The sequence below is a fragment of the Anolis sagrei genome, chromosome 4 (genome assembly GCF_037176765.1).
Source record: "Anolis sagrei isolate rAnoSag1 chromosome 4, rAnoSag1.mat, whole genome shotgun sequence".
In the NCBI taxonomy this organism is placed as follows: Eukaryota; Metazoa; Chordata; class Lepidosauria; order Squamata; family Dactyloidae; genus Anolis; species Anolis sagrei.
In genome coordinates, this window is record NC_090024.1 from 159,412,760 (window position 1) to 159,429,500 (window position 16,741).

At 38.4% G+C, this 16,741-nt stretch overlaps 1 protein-coding gene across 1 annotated transcript in view; it reads right to left on the reverse strand.

Annotated features, from left to right (window-relative positions):
* Positions 1–3,457: 3,457 nt before the first annotated feature.
* The window catches only part of GIPC2 (GIPC PDZ domain containing family member 2), a 35,862-nt gene continuing 22,578 nt past the window's right edge, over positions 3,458–16,741 (reverse strand). The window contains exons 3-6 of the mRNA XM_060773788.2: positions 15,603–15,783; positions 15,238–15,347; positions 14,443–14,524; positions 3,458–6,399 (exon numbers count right to left, since the gene is read on the reverse strand). Of these exons, the coding sequence (XP_060629771.2) occupies positions 6,248–6,399; positions 14,443–14,524; positions 15,238–15,347; positions 15,603–15,783 (525 nt within the window). The 3' untranslated portion in view covers positions 3,458–6,247. The remainder of the gene's footprint in view (positions 6,400–14,442; positions 14,525–15,237; positions 15,348–15,602; positions 15,784–16,741) is intronic.

Consider the following 16,741-nt stretch of genomic DNA (forward strand, 5'->3'; position numbering starts at 1 on the left):
GTTGTATTATATATTATTCAAGCCTTCCTATGGGGAACCTGTGATGTTACTCAATTTCCATTTATCCTTTGAGGAAAAAGTATAAAGAATATTCCGGCATTGACTCAATAATCTGAGACACAGCATTTTGAAATCACAAGATATTTCAGCCCTGAACAAGAACGAAAATGCATTTTTGTTATTCTGGGGGTAGGGTCATGCAACAAACATTGCATTATACCAAAATATATATTTGCACAGAATACAATGCGCAGAATATCACAATCAGCAATACAGTACATTTCAAAGTGCAGTTTACTGATTGTACAATAGAGCAAGCTGTGAGTACAATCCTCTGCATTTATTGATAGGCATGGATATGTTAGATCAGAGGTGGACAACTTTCTTTACTTTAAACCCATGATGGCGAATCTATGACACGTGTGTCAGTACTGACACGCGTAGCCATTTTCGATGACACACAGCCGCATGCAACCGCATACAAAGAAGATGGGGCTGCATCCCAAGGAGGACATTTCATCCTCGGCTCCTACACCAGCATTTTTCTATAATGCCGAGATATATGGCATTATAGAAAAAGTAGGTAAGTTAAATAATTAGTTTTTGGTTTATTAAATACTGTTATATATTACAATAATATATTTTTGTTATTAAACTATAAGTATCATGGAATTATGGGTATTTTCTCGAAGTGACACCCCAATCGAGTTATGCTCGGTTTTTTGGCGAGTATTGACACACCAAGCTCAAAAGGTTGCCCATCATTGCTTTAAACAGAACAAGAACCTTTGCAACCCATTTAAAACGTGACTTGCTAAACACGAAAGTTTTGAGGAAAGGCAATTCTGTGTACTACATTGTCTTACAATCCTGTCTACCCTCAGGATTCCTACAGAATTCCACCTCAGTTTAAGAAAATCCATATTTAAATTTTAAGAATAAGATTTCTTTTATTTATTGGCATCCAAGTATAAAAGAACATTGCAAAGTTACAGCATTTGCACAAATGAGCTTGAGCCATTTAAAATGTTGCTGTCATGACATATTTGGCTGAAAAAATAGGTTCAAATTCAATAGTTAATTCCAATTAGATGAAGTCCATGGAATCAATGGAGCTTACTAAACGTTGACTTATCAGGTTTCCATTGATTAAATTAATCTATTCTAGCTGGTACTGTAATTGCAATTAGGCCTCAATGTTTGTGAAACAAATGTCGTTTTATGAGTTGCTCTAGTTATTGTTATGGGGAGGAGAAAATATGATAAACCTAGACAGTTTAAAATCACACAGAACAACTCCCCAGCCCCACAATCAACAGAATTTAACCATAGTTTTAATACTGTTTTAGGAGGGAGCTTCCACACAGCCCTATGTCCCAGGATATAGGGCTGTATGGGCCCTTATCCACATGCACCCATGCTTTCTTTGGTCCCTATCCACGCACACCCCATGCTTTCTGGAGTGGGTGCCCAGATGTTCTCTTGGAACTTTCCGTGAGAACACCTTGACACTAACCCCCCCCCCCATAAAAGACCCCCAAAACCCTTTAAAAACAAAAGAACTTCCCTGGCCTGCATTAGAGGGCTGCCAGAGTTCTCCTGGTGTATAGAAATGGCACACCAGAAGAAAGGGGAGGCAGGAGCAATTTTCCTCCCCTCCTCTTTCTCCTGGTGCATCATTTCTATGTGCCAGGAGAGCTCCGGAAGCCCTCTAATGGACACCAGGCAAGTTCTTTTGTTTTTTTTAAAGGGCTTTTGGGGAGAGGGTTGGTGGCCTTGTGGATTTCCGGGTTAATTTAGCCCAGAAAACCATGTAACTACTGTCTGAACTGCCCCCTCAAAAGTTTTCCTGGTTTGTGGCAAATTAATTTGGGTTTGCCCAGGAAGTCATCTAGACAGCCTCCTTTTAATTGCGGGAACTCCCGTGTTAAAGGGGCTGTCTGGATGGGCCCAGAGTTATCTGTATATAAAGTGTAATATAATGTGTAGTAAATTAAATATACTTACGAAAAAGAGATTGAAATTAAAGGTGGCAAAATGTAGCCACTAAACAGATACTTTAAAATAAGTAATCCAAATTTGTTTTCAAGCATTTTTAAACAAAATGATTTAAATATCATCTTAGCTGCTTCTGTTCTTTTGACTTATGTTTACAGAACTGTCATTTCACCCTAACATTTTTGCCAGTATTTAAGATGTATTCATGATTTAGTTCTGGTGGGAATCCAACCAGGACAAGTACGGACCAAAAATCTCTTTTGCTCTTTCTCAAGATCATCAAGAAAGTACATCGAAGACAGATTATATAGAAGTCTTCTTTGTTGCAGATGCTCCATTATGATAAAAAGCATAATGGACAAAGCATTTTCCTTTTCCAGTACTTGAGGATACTGCCTTTGCTGTGACTTTAGCAGGTAGAATTCATTCATATGCACTCACAACGTCTGTATATAAGGCAGCCCAGTTGAAACCCAAACGCAACCTGATATATTCTCCTGGCTTCCAATGATGTTCAAATGGAGCTACAGAAAACAAACTATTTTCCTGAAATAAAATGCTTCATTTATTTTCCTATCAATAAATTGTCACAAATATGTCATCTATAATCTATATGAATGACACACCCAATCTCAGAAGTGGCTTTGCATAGTTCTGTTATTTCCTCTGGTGTCCTGGACAGATTACACTTAGTGTTGATACAAGAAATCCCCAACGATCTCAACAATGAATTGGTAGGGGAAAGGTTATTATTTGTAAATTCACCTCTGATATGGTTACATAGCCCTTATGAGTCAAGTGTGTTGCTAAAAATCACCAGTCATTTCATTCTGTCTAATTAAAAATGTCTATAGCTTAAACATTTGTAGAAGCTTAAGTGGAATTGTTTTCAAGTGGAACTCATCACATTTCTCTTTTTGATAATTGGCACATTAGGCTCCGAGTTTTAAATTATAATCATCTACATTTTTAAAAATCTAACACTAAATCTTAAGCACATTTACATTAACACATGAATAAATAGAAACAACTTATACCTTTTAAAATGTGACCAATATATATATGCTGGTGTCATAAACAGGATTATAATAATCAAGATCAGCTATGTTGAGGTTACAACCCTTGTGTCTCTGGGACCAGTAGCAGTGGTTTCATTTACCTCTATCTGACAAAACATGTCCTCTCTGGGCACTTCCTAGGTCCTCCATCATGATTTTATGGTATGCTTCCACCTGAGACAGTTCATTTAATAGAGTTCACTATTAGCCATGAAAGGCCTGGAATGTATCCCTGCGGATATGTGTGTGTGGGGGGGGGGGGGGGGGTACTGTATTTTATGAAAGATAACAGTCTATAATATAAACATGTATAACCATATACAATATGAATATTGTGCAAATTATAAACCTAGACCCAGCTTTGGTATCCAGTACCAGAACTGAGACTTCGTTGCCTTTAGTGTTACAACCTCCGTGGTGCCGAAGTTCTGCTCCAGGGATTTCTCAGTCTTCCAGAAGAGTTTTTTCTTAGGCTGCCTGGAGAATTACCAATGCTGGTGTAAATAGGGAGATTCTGTAACAGCACTCTGGCAGATTCTGTCCATTGCAAGTAAAAATGGATGGGAGTACCATAAAAAATAGACTTTTATTCAACTCTTGCTTAAGTAGAAATAGTTTGTGAGGGAAAATAGCATAATTATCTTTAAAGTTTCTTTAACTTTCACTGCAGTTCAGAGGCAACACATGACCAAACTCCCAAAACATAAGTGAAACTAAATAAATACAGTTTTTTTAAAAAAAATCTTTATGATTTATGACAAACAATAGCAAAAAGGAGGTAAAGTTGGGGATTTTTTACACTGTGTCCAAATTGAAACAGTTGATCACACCATCCTATTGTAGCCCTCGGTGCATCCCAACAACTTGCTCCTAGGAGCTTTGAGGCCATCTGAAACTGATTTTTCTTCATCACTGAGGGATGCCACAAAAAGGGGACATAAAGAATTGGTACTGCAGAACTAGCACAAGATTAGAGTTTTTCCAACATTATTTTATAACAACACATTCATCTAAGTCACAGTAGACAAGGTTTTCATTGGATTGCCAATTTCATCGACCTTGAACAATATAGCCAGCAGTGGAGAATACTATGTGATGCCGCCTTATAACACTGGGAAGAAAAGATATCACCCACTCCTGATTAAACTCACCTGTGCTGTATTTGTAAGGTATGATTTGGAATGGTATTTATATAAAAAGAAAATCAAAGGATATTTTCAAATTTGAGATATATTCTTTGGTCATTTTTTCTTTTGAAAACTGGGAATTGTGAAAAATGACTGAAGAATCACTTGTGGGCAGTGCCGATTTTCGAGGGCTCTTATATATTAAAATACAAGCACAGAACACAGTTAAGACTTTCTTTGGCTAGTACTCTTTAAAAATAAGGCCATCTCATTTTATTCCAACGGATAGTAAATTTACCAAAAATTGTTAGGAGAAGGCTGAGGGGAGGCAGGATAGCTATATTTAAATATCTGAAAAGATGTCATATTGAAGATGGAGTCAGCTTGTTTTCTGTTGCTAAGGACATTTTTAAACTGAATGCTGAATGACAACCTGTCAGAAGTGCTTTGTTTGTTTGTTTGTTTGTTTGTTTGTTTTGCATGGCAGGAAGTTGGACTGGATGGGCTTTGTGGTCTCTTCCAACTCTGTGATTCTAAGTACTACCTGTTCTGATTGACAGCAGCTTTTGATATCCGAGATATTCCAAACTCATCTGTAGATCTTTAACTAAAGTAGTGGACCCCAAATGGGATCACAAAGGGTTTTCTTTGGGGTTGCCAGGCAGTGGTGAGCTATGAAAATGTTAAAAGGGGAAAACAAAAAATCATGTCATTGTGTCCTGCACAGAGATTTGTTTGCGTAAACATGCAACGGTCTTTCATTCATCGGGTTAGCTTGTTCTGAGCTCCAGGTTCAGTTCGGTTTTGAATTTTTAAGCTTGTTAATGAGTTACAGTTTCAATCATTCCATAAAATATGTCATAAGTTAACATTATTTTGAATTATATTATACTGAAAAATCTATTTTCAATGAGTTTTCATTTGCCCTAGTATAAAGCCTATTTTTAATGTATCAGGGGTCACGAGTCCCTTTGCCTCTATGAAATGGGGTCGCAACCTGAAAAAGGTTAGCAACTGCTGAACTGGAGGCTTCAGGGGCTGAGCAAGCACTTAATACTAGTTGGTTGTAGAGCAGATAATGGGCCATGCCCAGCCCCTTAACTCCATATTTGTGGTGACAAAACCCTGTCCATCTGTCCTCCAAAACCCCCATCCCCCTCAAAAATGTTTTTGAAACAATTTGGGGGCAATATTCCCCTAAAACGCATGCAAAGATGTGGAAATGCTCTAAGAACCCTGTTGTTTTTGTTGTGTGCCTTCAAATAATTTCCAATGTATGGTGGCCTTAAAGTGAAAATGACCAGAGTTTTCGGGGGCTGCAAATTTGTGACTTGCCCAGGGTCATCCAATGGGTTTTCATGGCTTAGCAGAACTTCAAACCCTGGTCTCCAAAGCCATAGCCCAGCATTCAAATCAAAACATGTCATTCCCAGATCTCTGTGTTTTTTCTCAAATACCTCAGCATGTTCAAAGTGTGTACTCCATCACTGCTGATTTATGTCCCCCGAGTCATGATCTATACTATGACCTTCCTTTAATATCCACACATTCCCAATTATAATAGCCTGTTGTAGAGGAATTAAATGCTGGAAACAGAGCATCATGCCCACTGTAGTTACTATAGGGAAATAACAAAACATCAGATAGGTGTTAAAATATAATTCTTCAGAAACATTTTCCTTGAATATAGAAACTCCCAGATTGTTTTCTTGATTGGAAATATTATACATATTTTATGGGACTGTCACCAATAACCTCTAGAACTACTGCCCACATGACTTTTAGAAAAGTACCAAGGCAGAGTAACAGCCCCAATAATTTGGAGCTTTTTGAAGATTTCACACGAATATTTCAAATTGATTTCTGTAGCATTCTAAAAGCTTCACATGAGTACAGTACTAAACCCAGCTTTATTTTGCAATATATCTGTGTCATTTTCAAACAGTATCATTATTGATGCAAGCTTCTGAATATTCAAAAGTTTCTCCTTCTTTGGACTTGCTTTGTGTTTTATGTCATGTTTGTTGCCATACATTTCATGTCCCCAGAATGTTGACATCCTCTTTAAAATCGGCCTTGCATTGCATCTCCTATGGCCCCCCACACGTCAAAGACAAATTCATCTGGGAATGCAAAGTCTCCCAAAGCTTCATCAAGTGCAACTGCAAACTCATCCGGGTTCTTTTTGCCTTTTCCAGCTTCTACCATTGTTCCAGCTACAAACAAAAAGAAAAAAAGAGTTACCTGGAATATTTTCAAAGGTATAAAATGTAGCATTTATTAAAACTACTTTATTGGGCATTTTCGTAAAATGTAAATTGAAAGTTAAGAGAAAGCATTCATAAAATCACTCATAAAATCACTCGTTGCCTTGTATTTCACTTTGAGAGTATAAATTCAGTAAATAAACAAATATAAATTCCAGTGAAAACCCAAAGTTCTACTGAAATGTCTGGCTATTCCAAGATGTCACAGATTACTCACTGCTTTGGTATATTTACACATGCAATGCTGAAGGGATGTTAGATTGATGCTGTAGAGTCACTTCACTGTAAGTCAAATCCGTCTTAATGGCAAACAAGTTGTGACAATCTTAGTAGCATGAAGATACTGATATTTTTCTAACATTATGTACCAACTTGATATTCATTAGTCCACTCCTGACCCCTCGTGGTCAATGTCAAGAACTGTTGTTTTGAACATCTACTGCACATTACAGGATTAGAAACACACTTAATGTTTCAATACATGGGAAAACCTGGTGCTATAAATAATATTATAAATATAATATCATAATAAGTAATTTTCATTAGACTGGTCCACTGTGGTTATTGTCAAAACACACACACACAATTAGAAACATTCCATAACATCCATTGGCCAAAACACATGTAGCATCTCCATGCCAGTACCAAACATTAACATTTCTTTTGATTTCTCATGTGCCTTCAAGTTGTTTTTGATGTATGGAGACTCAACATGAATGTACTGCAGGGTTTACTTGGCGAGATTTGTTCATTGTCTTCATCTTAGACTGAATAAGAGCAATTTCACCGAGGTCACCCAATGAAATTCCATGGCTGATCAAAGTATCAAACCTTGGTCTCCCAGAGTCCTAGTCCAACACTCATATCATCATGCCACACTAGTTTTGTTCATAAAGAAATATAAATGCTTCCCACAATTATTCATGAGCTGGAAGGCTTTTTATGGCCTCTCTCTGGGAAGTAGATAAATTACCTTGACTTCCCTTACGGCTTTTTAATTGAAAGCTCTATTACAACCTTATCATATAAGGTACTTTTCGGCGGCATGTACTAATTTGTCAATACTTTTGCAATGGAACCTGTCAGCTCCCATCCCATGACGTAGAACAACTTCCAGTGGGGCTCTTTCGCAAAAGTATCGACGAACCGGCACATGCCACCATGGCAGCAATATGGGAGGATTCCCATGTTGCATTGGATCAAGGGGAGCAGAGCCAGGTGGCTGACACTTCCCCCCATAGGATGGGGCAGTGGGTGAGTCAGGCGATGTGGGTTCCACATGCCCCCCGTGGGCACTGCTGGATTTGCCACAATGCATGGCAATTCTGGCAGCAAGTCTGATGAGGTTGTATGTTGCACATTTCCAAGTAAAGGGTGCTTTGCTTCCATACCTGATGAAAAAAGTCCTACAAAAATGTGCTCAAGACCAGCACATAATAGCCAACAGCACCACAGCCAAATCCATAACCAATAAGTTATAGGTGCCCACATACAATTGCTTTAGTGATATGACAAACTAGCATTCTTATACCCTTTACTTTTATTTTTTCCTCCTATTTAATCTAATTGATGCATGGCGTTGGCATAAAATAAATATTAAAGATTCAATTGTATGCTGATCAGACCTACCCAACAATAGTTCAAATAAATATGCTGTTAATTAAATTATTTACAGTCAGTAACTACTATAATACTGAAAATATATACATAATTGTATTCGCATTTAATTCTTGTATAACCCTCCTCTGCAAATACCTGCTTCTCTCACCCGAGTTTTTAATTAGTTTTTCTTTTAATCACTACATGTAGCCCTCCCGTTGTCATTGTGATTGTGTTTATTGTAATTTTATATCGTTATGTATTCACATGTTTTATGTAATAATGATGTTGTTGTTTATTGTCTGCATTTTCCATTTACATTTTCAGATTTATTCTGCTGTAACTTGTTGTTTGGGCTTGGCCTCATGTAAGCCACCCCGGGTCCCCATCGGGGAGATGGTGATGCGGTATAAAGTTTATTATTATTATTATTATTATTATTATTACTCTGGTGAACTAAACTACTCAAAATTATGGAGTTACTATTTATTCTTAGTTATATTTCTAAACTTACTTATTTGAAATTTGAAGAAAATGATTACATGAAAATGATAATTTAACATAGTAATGATCTATATTACCTAAAAGTAAAACCCCTTTCTGAACAGATTAGAGTGGGAATTGGAATATATTATGCTAATCTTTTGCCTGTTCAGTGTCACATCACAGCCATGGTAATTCAACTAATTTAGCAGAAGTAATAAAAATGAAATTTCTAACTGAACAGTAATGGGAATTATTAAATGAGTCCATTTTCCATTTCATTTCTGTAGGTGATCGATCACATCTACTTAGTATGAAATTAAGACTTAATAGGCATTATGCTAAGCAATAAATTTGTGAGATGTTCTACACCTATTCATGCTCTCTCAATCTGTTTGTGTATGTGTGTCCTCGTGTTTATGTGTTGATGCGAATGATTCTACCAAATGTGCTCCATTTGTCTGCTTGCTTTCAATGGTTGGTTATGCTGACAGGTTATGCATGTAGCAACTAAATATGTTTGTATGTACTTTCATTATAGTGGGATAAATTAAGAACTTGCCCTCTACAAAAAAAGAAGAAGGAAGGAAAGAAGGAAGGAAGGAAGGAAGGAAGGAAGGAAGGCAGGCAGGCAGGCAGGCAGGCAGGCAGGCAGGCAGGGAGGGAGGGAGGGAGGGAGGGGGGGGCTCTGATCTGAGTGGGCAAAACCTAATGTGCTTTACCCTCAAATTAAATTTGTTTGCATATATATAAGGTACATATTCAATAAACTTCATATACTAGGTGACACATGACATTTCCTTGGAGAGGCAGAGTTTGGCTACAATCTTATGAGCCCTTCCTGGAAAGATGGAACTGATTTGAAATCACAGTATATCTGCAACCACAAACTGCCTATGAAAGGGGTGGGCATAGAGTGGGCTCTGATCCAAGTGGGTGTTGAAGTCCAAAGCACTTGGAGTTTGCTTATACCTGTGTTACAGTCACATAGAGGACCTAGAGATTTCTAAAGAGAACACATCTTTGGGAATCTCTAGGTCATTTAGTGCAATTCTGTAATTAGCTTCCAATGAAAGTTAACTATAGAGCCATGCTGGAGGATCTAGAGCTAGGCATTGCAGGAAAGGTGTTCTCTCATATTTTAAAAAGGTGTCCTTTCATTTTCTCAAAGATTCTTGCCCCAAATCACAGTGAATATTGAGCACTATCTGTATATCCCCCCCCCTCTCTCTCACACACACACACTTTCTTCCTCACACACATATTATATCGCAGTTTTCTTAGAGCAAGTAACTATGGGCCCTTTCACACAGCCATATAACCCAGAATATCAAGATGGAAAATCCCATAATATCTGCTTTTATCTGGGATATCTGAGTCTACACTGCCATATATTCCAATTCAAAGCAGAAACTTGGGATTTTATTCAGCTGTGTGGAAGGACCTATGTAACCTAAATGGATCAGATGAGAAGAGAAGATAAAACACTGCCATATAATCCAGATTACCAAAGCAGATAATCCATACTGTCTGCTTTGAACTGGATTATATGAGTCTACACTGCCATATAATCCAGTTCAAGGCAGATAATCTGAATTTTGTGGCAGTGTAAAAGGGCCTGAGTCTAGTCAAAGCAGAAATTATGTAACCAAATCAGATGAAGGAAGGAAGGATCAGGCACAATCACTGGTGTATAGATGAAGTGTAAACTGTCAAATTGGGAGGGAGGATCAGGCACTGAATCTCACTGGGTTAAATGTGGCAGCAAATGATCAAATGAAGGAAGTAGGATTGGGAACAGAGATGAATGGGTAGATGGGGTGTAAATCAGATGTGGATCAGGTGTGGTGCAAGGAATGGGCACTGAGTGTTGTTGCAGCAGATGAGATATAAATAAAATAGACGGGTGAAGAAGAATCAGGCATTGAGAGTAGCTTGGGAAGATGGGGTGTAAGCAAATCAAATGGGGAATGGAGGATTAGATGCTGAGTATTACTGGGCAGATGGGGTAAAAACATCTCAGGTAGGACATCAAGGTCAAACACTGAGTTTCACTGGGGCAGATTTTTCTTTTCGTGTCAGGAGCGACTTGAGAAACTGCAAGTAAAAGAATAAACCATCTGCAAGCATCCTGTGGGAGGCTCTCTCATGTCCCTGCATGAGAAACTGGAGCTGACAGATGGGAGCTCATCCCTCTCCCCAGATTCAAACCAGTGACTTTTCGGTCAGCAATCCTGCCGACACAAGGGTTTAACCCATTGCACCACCAGGGGCGGATGATATGTAAATGAATCAGATGTAGGAATCTTTGGGGGTCTATCTACACTGCAGAATTAATACACTTTGACACTACTTTAACTGCCATGGCTCAATGCTATGGAATCTTGACATTTGTAGCTTATTTATTTATTTACAGTAGTTATATACCGCTTTTCTCACCCCTAGGGGGACTCAAAGCGGTTTAAGGTTAGTTTAGGAAGGCACCAGCACTCTTTGGCAGAAAAATATAAAGGTCTCGTAAAACTATAGCTCTCGTGATTTAATGGCAGTAAATATGCAAATGGACTATATTAATTCTAAACTGTACACACATGCTGAGTTGCAATGATGTGGAGAGGATGAAAATGGATCGACTAGGGGAAGGAAGTACCAGGCACAAAGTCCAACTGTGATAGATGGGATGTAAACAGATCAGATAAGTGGGGGGAGTATCAGGCATGGCTTCTGAACTTCTTTCTGGCTGAGAGTTAAGTGTGGGAAAGGCTGCTTCTGGTCTATACACCTCCTCTTCTTTGGAAGCTGTGTTGCAAGAGAACCTGGCACTTCAGGAGCAGGTGAATCAACTTGCTGCTGCTGTGACTATTTTGCAGGCTCCGCCAGCTCTACCGCTAGCCCAGCCACCACTATCTGCACCTTTATCTAGACCTAAGTACTCTGCTGCCCCACCTGTCATACTTTCACACTTGAGAGTTAATGGTCCAAGGACACAGCAAACCCACCTGAGCAGACATTTCATAGTAGCCCAATCCTCCCTCACTTCAGCTAGAGCAGAGTTTTCCAAACATATGTTGGTGACACACTTATCACACATGTATCACATGTATCATTTCGAGAAACAGTAATTCAGGCCCCTTCTACACTGCCATATAAAATCCACATCATTTGCTTTGATCTGTATTATATGGCAGTGAAAACACATATAATCCAGTTCAAAGTAGAGAATGCAGATTATCTGCTTTGATAATCTGGATTATATGGCAGTGTAGCAGGGGTGTCAGCAAACCAGAGGTTAAACTAACCCCTCATAAGAGATATAGACCCATAAATACATTATAACAAAATGTATGAGGACGTAACACATCTCATGAAAACCTTTCATTTATATTTTGAAATATATGATTTGTAAGATAGGAACATACATTTCCAATATTCTTGTCACTGTGTGGCACACCTACACACTGTAGCCAACGCACTGTCATGGCACATAGTGGACTAGAGACTCTGTCATGTTTTTCTCCAGAGAAACAAAATACTCTGCAGCAACAGAAGGAGGTGAAAGTATGACCACCGAGCCATGGGGAAGACAAAGGTCACTTCTACACTGCCAAATAAAATCCAGATTATCTGCTTTGAAGTGGGTTGTACGGCAATTAGGCTCAAATAATCCAGTTCAAAGTAGATAATCTGGATTATATGGCAGTGTAGAAGGGGCCAAAGATTCAGATGACTGACACAAATCTCCCTTGCAGACTCAGCAAAAGGCTTTTTGAGACACATGTTTTAAATACAATGCCTAAACTCCCTGTCCTTAAAAGCAGTGAGTGGACATTTGTTATTCAAAGGAAGCAAACTTTTGGTCCCCCTCTTGACAGCCATCATGACTTGACCCTGCTGTTGTATATCTTGGATTTATGAGCCTTGAACTGCTTTCTGACTCCTCCACTTGGACTTTGTTCTGATTTATGGCTTCTTAGCTGTTTGTTACCAGACTGGTGTTTTGACTTCTGAATTTCTTTCTGGCTGAGAGTTTAGAGTGGGACAGATTGCTTCCAGTCTAAACAACTCCTTTTCAGCTATAGAATCGGTGGATGCATCAGCACAACAGCATTAATGCAGTTTGACACCCCTTTAATTGTCAAGGCCCAATGCTATGGAATTCAGAGATTTGTAATTTGCTGAGACACCAGTACTTTTGGGCAGAGAAGGCTAAAAGCCTTGTAAAACCACAATTCTCATGATTCCATAGAAATGAGCCATAACAGCAGAAGTGGTATCAAACTGCATTATTTCTACAGTGTAGATGTTCCTTCTGGGGAAGACAACTAAGCACTTCAGGAGCAGTTCTAATGACAGACAGGTCTCAAATTAGATAAGACTTTGCAAAATGTTTGGACCCTTCACAACAAAGAAAAGTGAGAACACTTTTGCCCTGAGGAACTCATCCCATGAGGAAGGGAGAGCAGGGTGAATTATCTTCATTACCCCAGTGTTTTGTTCCAATCTGTTTATAAGGAAAACAGACAATATATTCACCCCCATCACAAGCAATATACTTTTGTCCATTTTCCCAGTAATCTTCCATGTTCTGAGCTATCACACAGGTAAGAGTAGTCAAAACGAGAACCTCAGAATGGGGAAAGTATGAAATCTAGGCCTAAAAGGGGGGAAAGATGGCTGTAGTCCTGCCTGTCAAGTACAAAGACCTCAAAGATTTTTTGACCAAAAACAGGCAGACCATTTGTCACTGCATGATTCCTATGACTGCCTGATTAATCTTATATTGGGTACTAGAGTCCCTCTGGGGCAGATTTGTATCTTATGCCCCCCTTCACAGAGTATTTGTCTTCCTCAGATGAAGAATAAGATGAAGTCGAGCCCTTCCTCAGCAGTTCAGCCTAATGAACAATCAAGCACTCCTCCAATTCAGCAAGAAGGAGAGCTAGAGGGAAAATATCCAAGTCCACATAAGAGATTATTAAAAAAAGCTTTTGCCACAGACTCTCAGATGCAGCAAAAGTCTATGTGTCCACAGATGAGAGATATGCACTGTAAATACTATTGGGCATGTGGCTTTGGGCTGAGCTCAATCTCATTTAAAGCAAGCTAGCATCTCCCAGTTGGCTACTGAAAGCCACTTCCTTCCACCAGATGACTTTTGTTCCTTGAGTTCTTTGCAACTATCATTGGGGCAGATGGGGTGTAAACAGAGTATACGAGAGAGACAAAATAGGGCACTACATTTCACTGGGATGTAGAGGATATAAATGGATCAGATGTAGAGGGTGGATCAGGAACTACATTTCACAGGGTAAATAGGGTGTAAATAGATCATATGGATGAAGCTCTTCCTCCTCTCCTTCTCAGGGCCCACATTATCTGTGCGTGGACTAAGATAACTCAGTTCAAAGCAGATATTGTGGGATTTTCTGCCTTGATAATCTGTGGAATGTCCCTTAGTCTCTTTCTCTTCCATCACCCCATTTCAAAATATAATAGTTTCACCAAGAATAATCCAATGAAGTAATTATGTGGCACACTTCCTTTTGTCCCAATATAAATCCAAAGCAGAGATTGTGTGGCAGTCAATTGATTTTATAACGTACTAATTGTAGATTGTAGATTGATTTTATAACATACTAATGTGATGTTAACAGAATTAAAAATGAAGTAAGATAATGCACATTAGCACTGATTCATATTTTTTGTGTAGATGGAGCCTTAGGCACAGATAGACACAGACATCATAACTGTATACATTATACATTAGAGTATTATACCCTAACCACACTACCTTGATCATTCAAACAAGAAAGAAAAAGTATTTTGCACCACATGCAAAAAAATTCAGACTCGGGTTTTGAGCTGATATTCCATGGTTCTAAAACGACACTTGGTTCCATAAATGCTCACCTAGTTCAAGATCTCTTATCCCCATGTACATTTCAAGAAGATCATCCACTTTTTTGATAGCCTTTTCTTCAACGTCTGAAGGCTTTAGAAAAACAAAAACAAAAAAATATAAAAAGTAACCTTCAAAATTTACATTGATTATTGACTATTCAGATTGAATACATTTTGCTTTGCTCAAGTTGCTAAAACTGGATAAGACATTAGACAAATAAGGGTCTCATGTGACACAGAGCTGGAAATAGATTAAGAATAAATGGGGATATTGCATTTTCATAAGCCTTACTGATTACTCTTCCTTCTGTCTCTCTTCTTTGGTTTTGTTTTGTTTTTCCTCCCATTATGGAGAATGAATTGTGCCATGCAAAGAATTAGCTTACATTAGCCCCAGGGGGTCCTTTGGTACCATTATATGGGGAAAATTAGACATGATCCTATTGAACGCACAAGAAGAGAAGTGGCTTGAATGCTGGACTGTAACTCTGGAGACTTCTGTTCAAATCCCTTCTCAACCATGAAACACATTGAGTGACCCTGGGCAAGTTTCACCCTAACAATTTCTGTGTGTAAGTTTTGTGCTGCTGTTTCCCATCCTACACTTTAACATCCACAAAAGAAGCAGTTGGGTCAGTTCCGATATAGCTATCCTTATAAAACATAGTCTGCTGATGTTGTGTTTCCTATCTTAAATCATAATTTCTGAATGATATCTGAACCAGAATACTGGTTTAAAGGTTTCTAAAACCAAGAGTTATGTCCCATATCCTCAGAAGTCACAATCATAATGGAGAAACTTACCATTTCTTCCACTGTAGCAGGTCCTTTATTTCTCAGTCGAAGAGTTTCTCTGCCTCTGGAGATTTTCCCTTCTACAAAAGTTCCACCCTTTGCTCTTGGCTCAATCATATCTGTAGTAGAAATTAATTGTAGAATTTGAAATGTTGATCAAAAATAATAATCATTTTAGGTAATGCTCAAAAGAAATGAAAAATAGGGGTTCACAATTTATAGTCTAATTATTGATCAATCAAAACAAATATCTAAACATTTAGAATGACTGTTCTTACCTTTATATTTCAAATTGCATGGATACTTACTTTATCTGAAAACATACACAAAAGGAAACTAAAAAGTATAATTGATTATGAAAACATGTCACTCACCAAATGATTTCATTGGTTCTATTAATTTTAGCGTAAATGTCTGTCCCTTTTCCAAGTCTTTTAAAATTTTAGCCACTTCATAATGACGACAGCCAATTATGCTTTTTCCATTGATAGATTCTATGTGGTCACCAACACATATAACTTTTATTTGGTCAATAAGGCTACCTGCTTTAATTCTCTGTTGGATGAAAAGATATTATATTAGTTGTGAGGAACTAAAGAAACAAAAAATAAAGGAATTCAGTATATTCATAGCAAACAAACAGATGAGAATTATGTGGTTTATTGGAGGCATTGACAAAAGATCAAATACCAGCTGAGAATGCACAGCCACATATGTATAAGTCATGCTTGCTGAACTTCACTTGCACAACTGTGAAATGGATGCAACAGCTAAAAAACTATAACCATATAAGTAAAGACATTTATTTATAAGATACTGCTGGAGCTCAGCAGCAGGATGCTGGGAAATCCTCAGAGGATGACGGAAATTATGGTCTGTGTGTGATCAAGGACCATTCCCACACAGTCCTATATCCCAGAATATCAAGGCAGGAAATCCCTCATTATCTGAGTGTGGATTCAGATAACCCAGTTCAAAGCAGATATTGTGAGATTTTCTGCCTTGATATTCTGGGATATAGGGCTATGTGGAAGGGCCCCAGGCTGAAACACAGGCTGAATTGAAGGCCTTAGATCTGAGAGAAGGATCAGCAGTTCCCAAGGATGTTTAGAATTCTGTTTCTCATGGGAATCAGCCTTCAATAGATGAGGAGTTAACCCGTGATATCAGATTGGGCCTCCACGTGGAGGGAGTAAAGGATAAATTAATTAGACTGCAGAAAGACTTTCAGACCCAGGTGTCAAAGAGATGACTTCGTGGTTTCTTCATAGGGCCTGAGCTTAAATTAAGTGATGTTTTCTCAGAGTCTCCAGAGTAGACAACGTTGCCATAGAATCAAGTTCCATGCTTGTGTGTTTGCCTATGTTCCTGTAAAAGCTTTACCTTGGAATATCTACTGTTTTTATGCTTATGATTTATGCCTATGATCTTGATATCCTGGATTCCATGTACCTTGCCTTTATGGACTATCAAACTTTGTACATATGTACTACTGCTATTTTATAGCACCTTT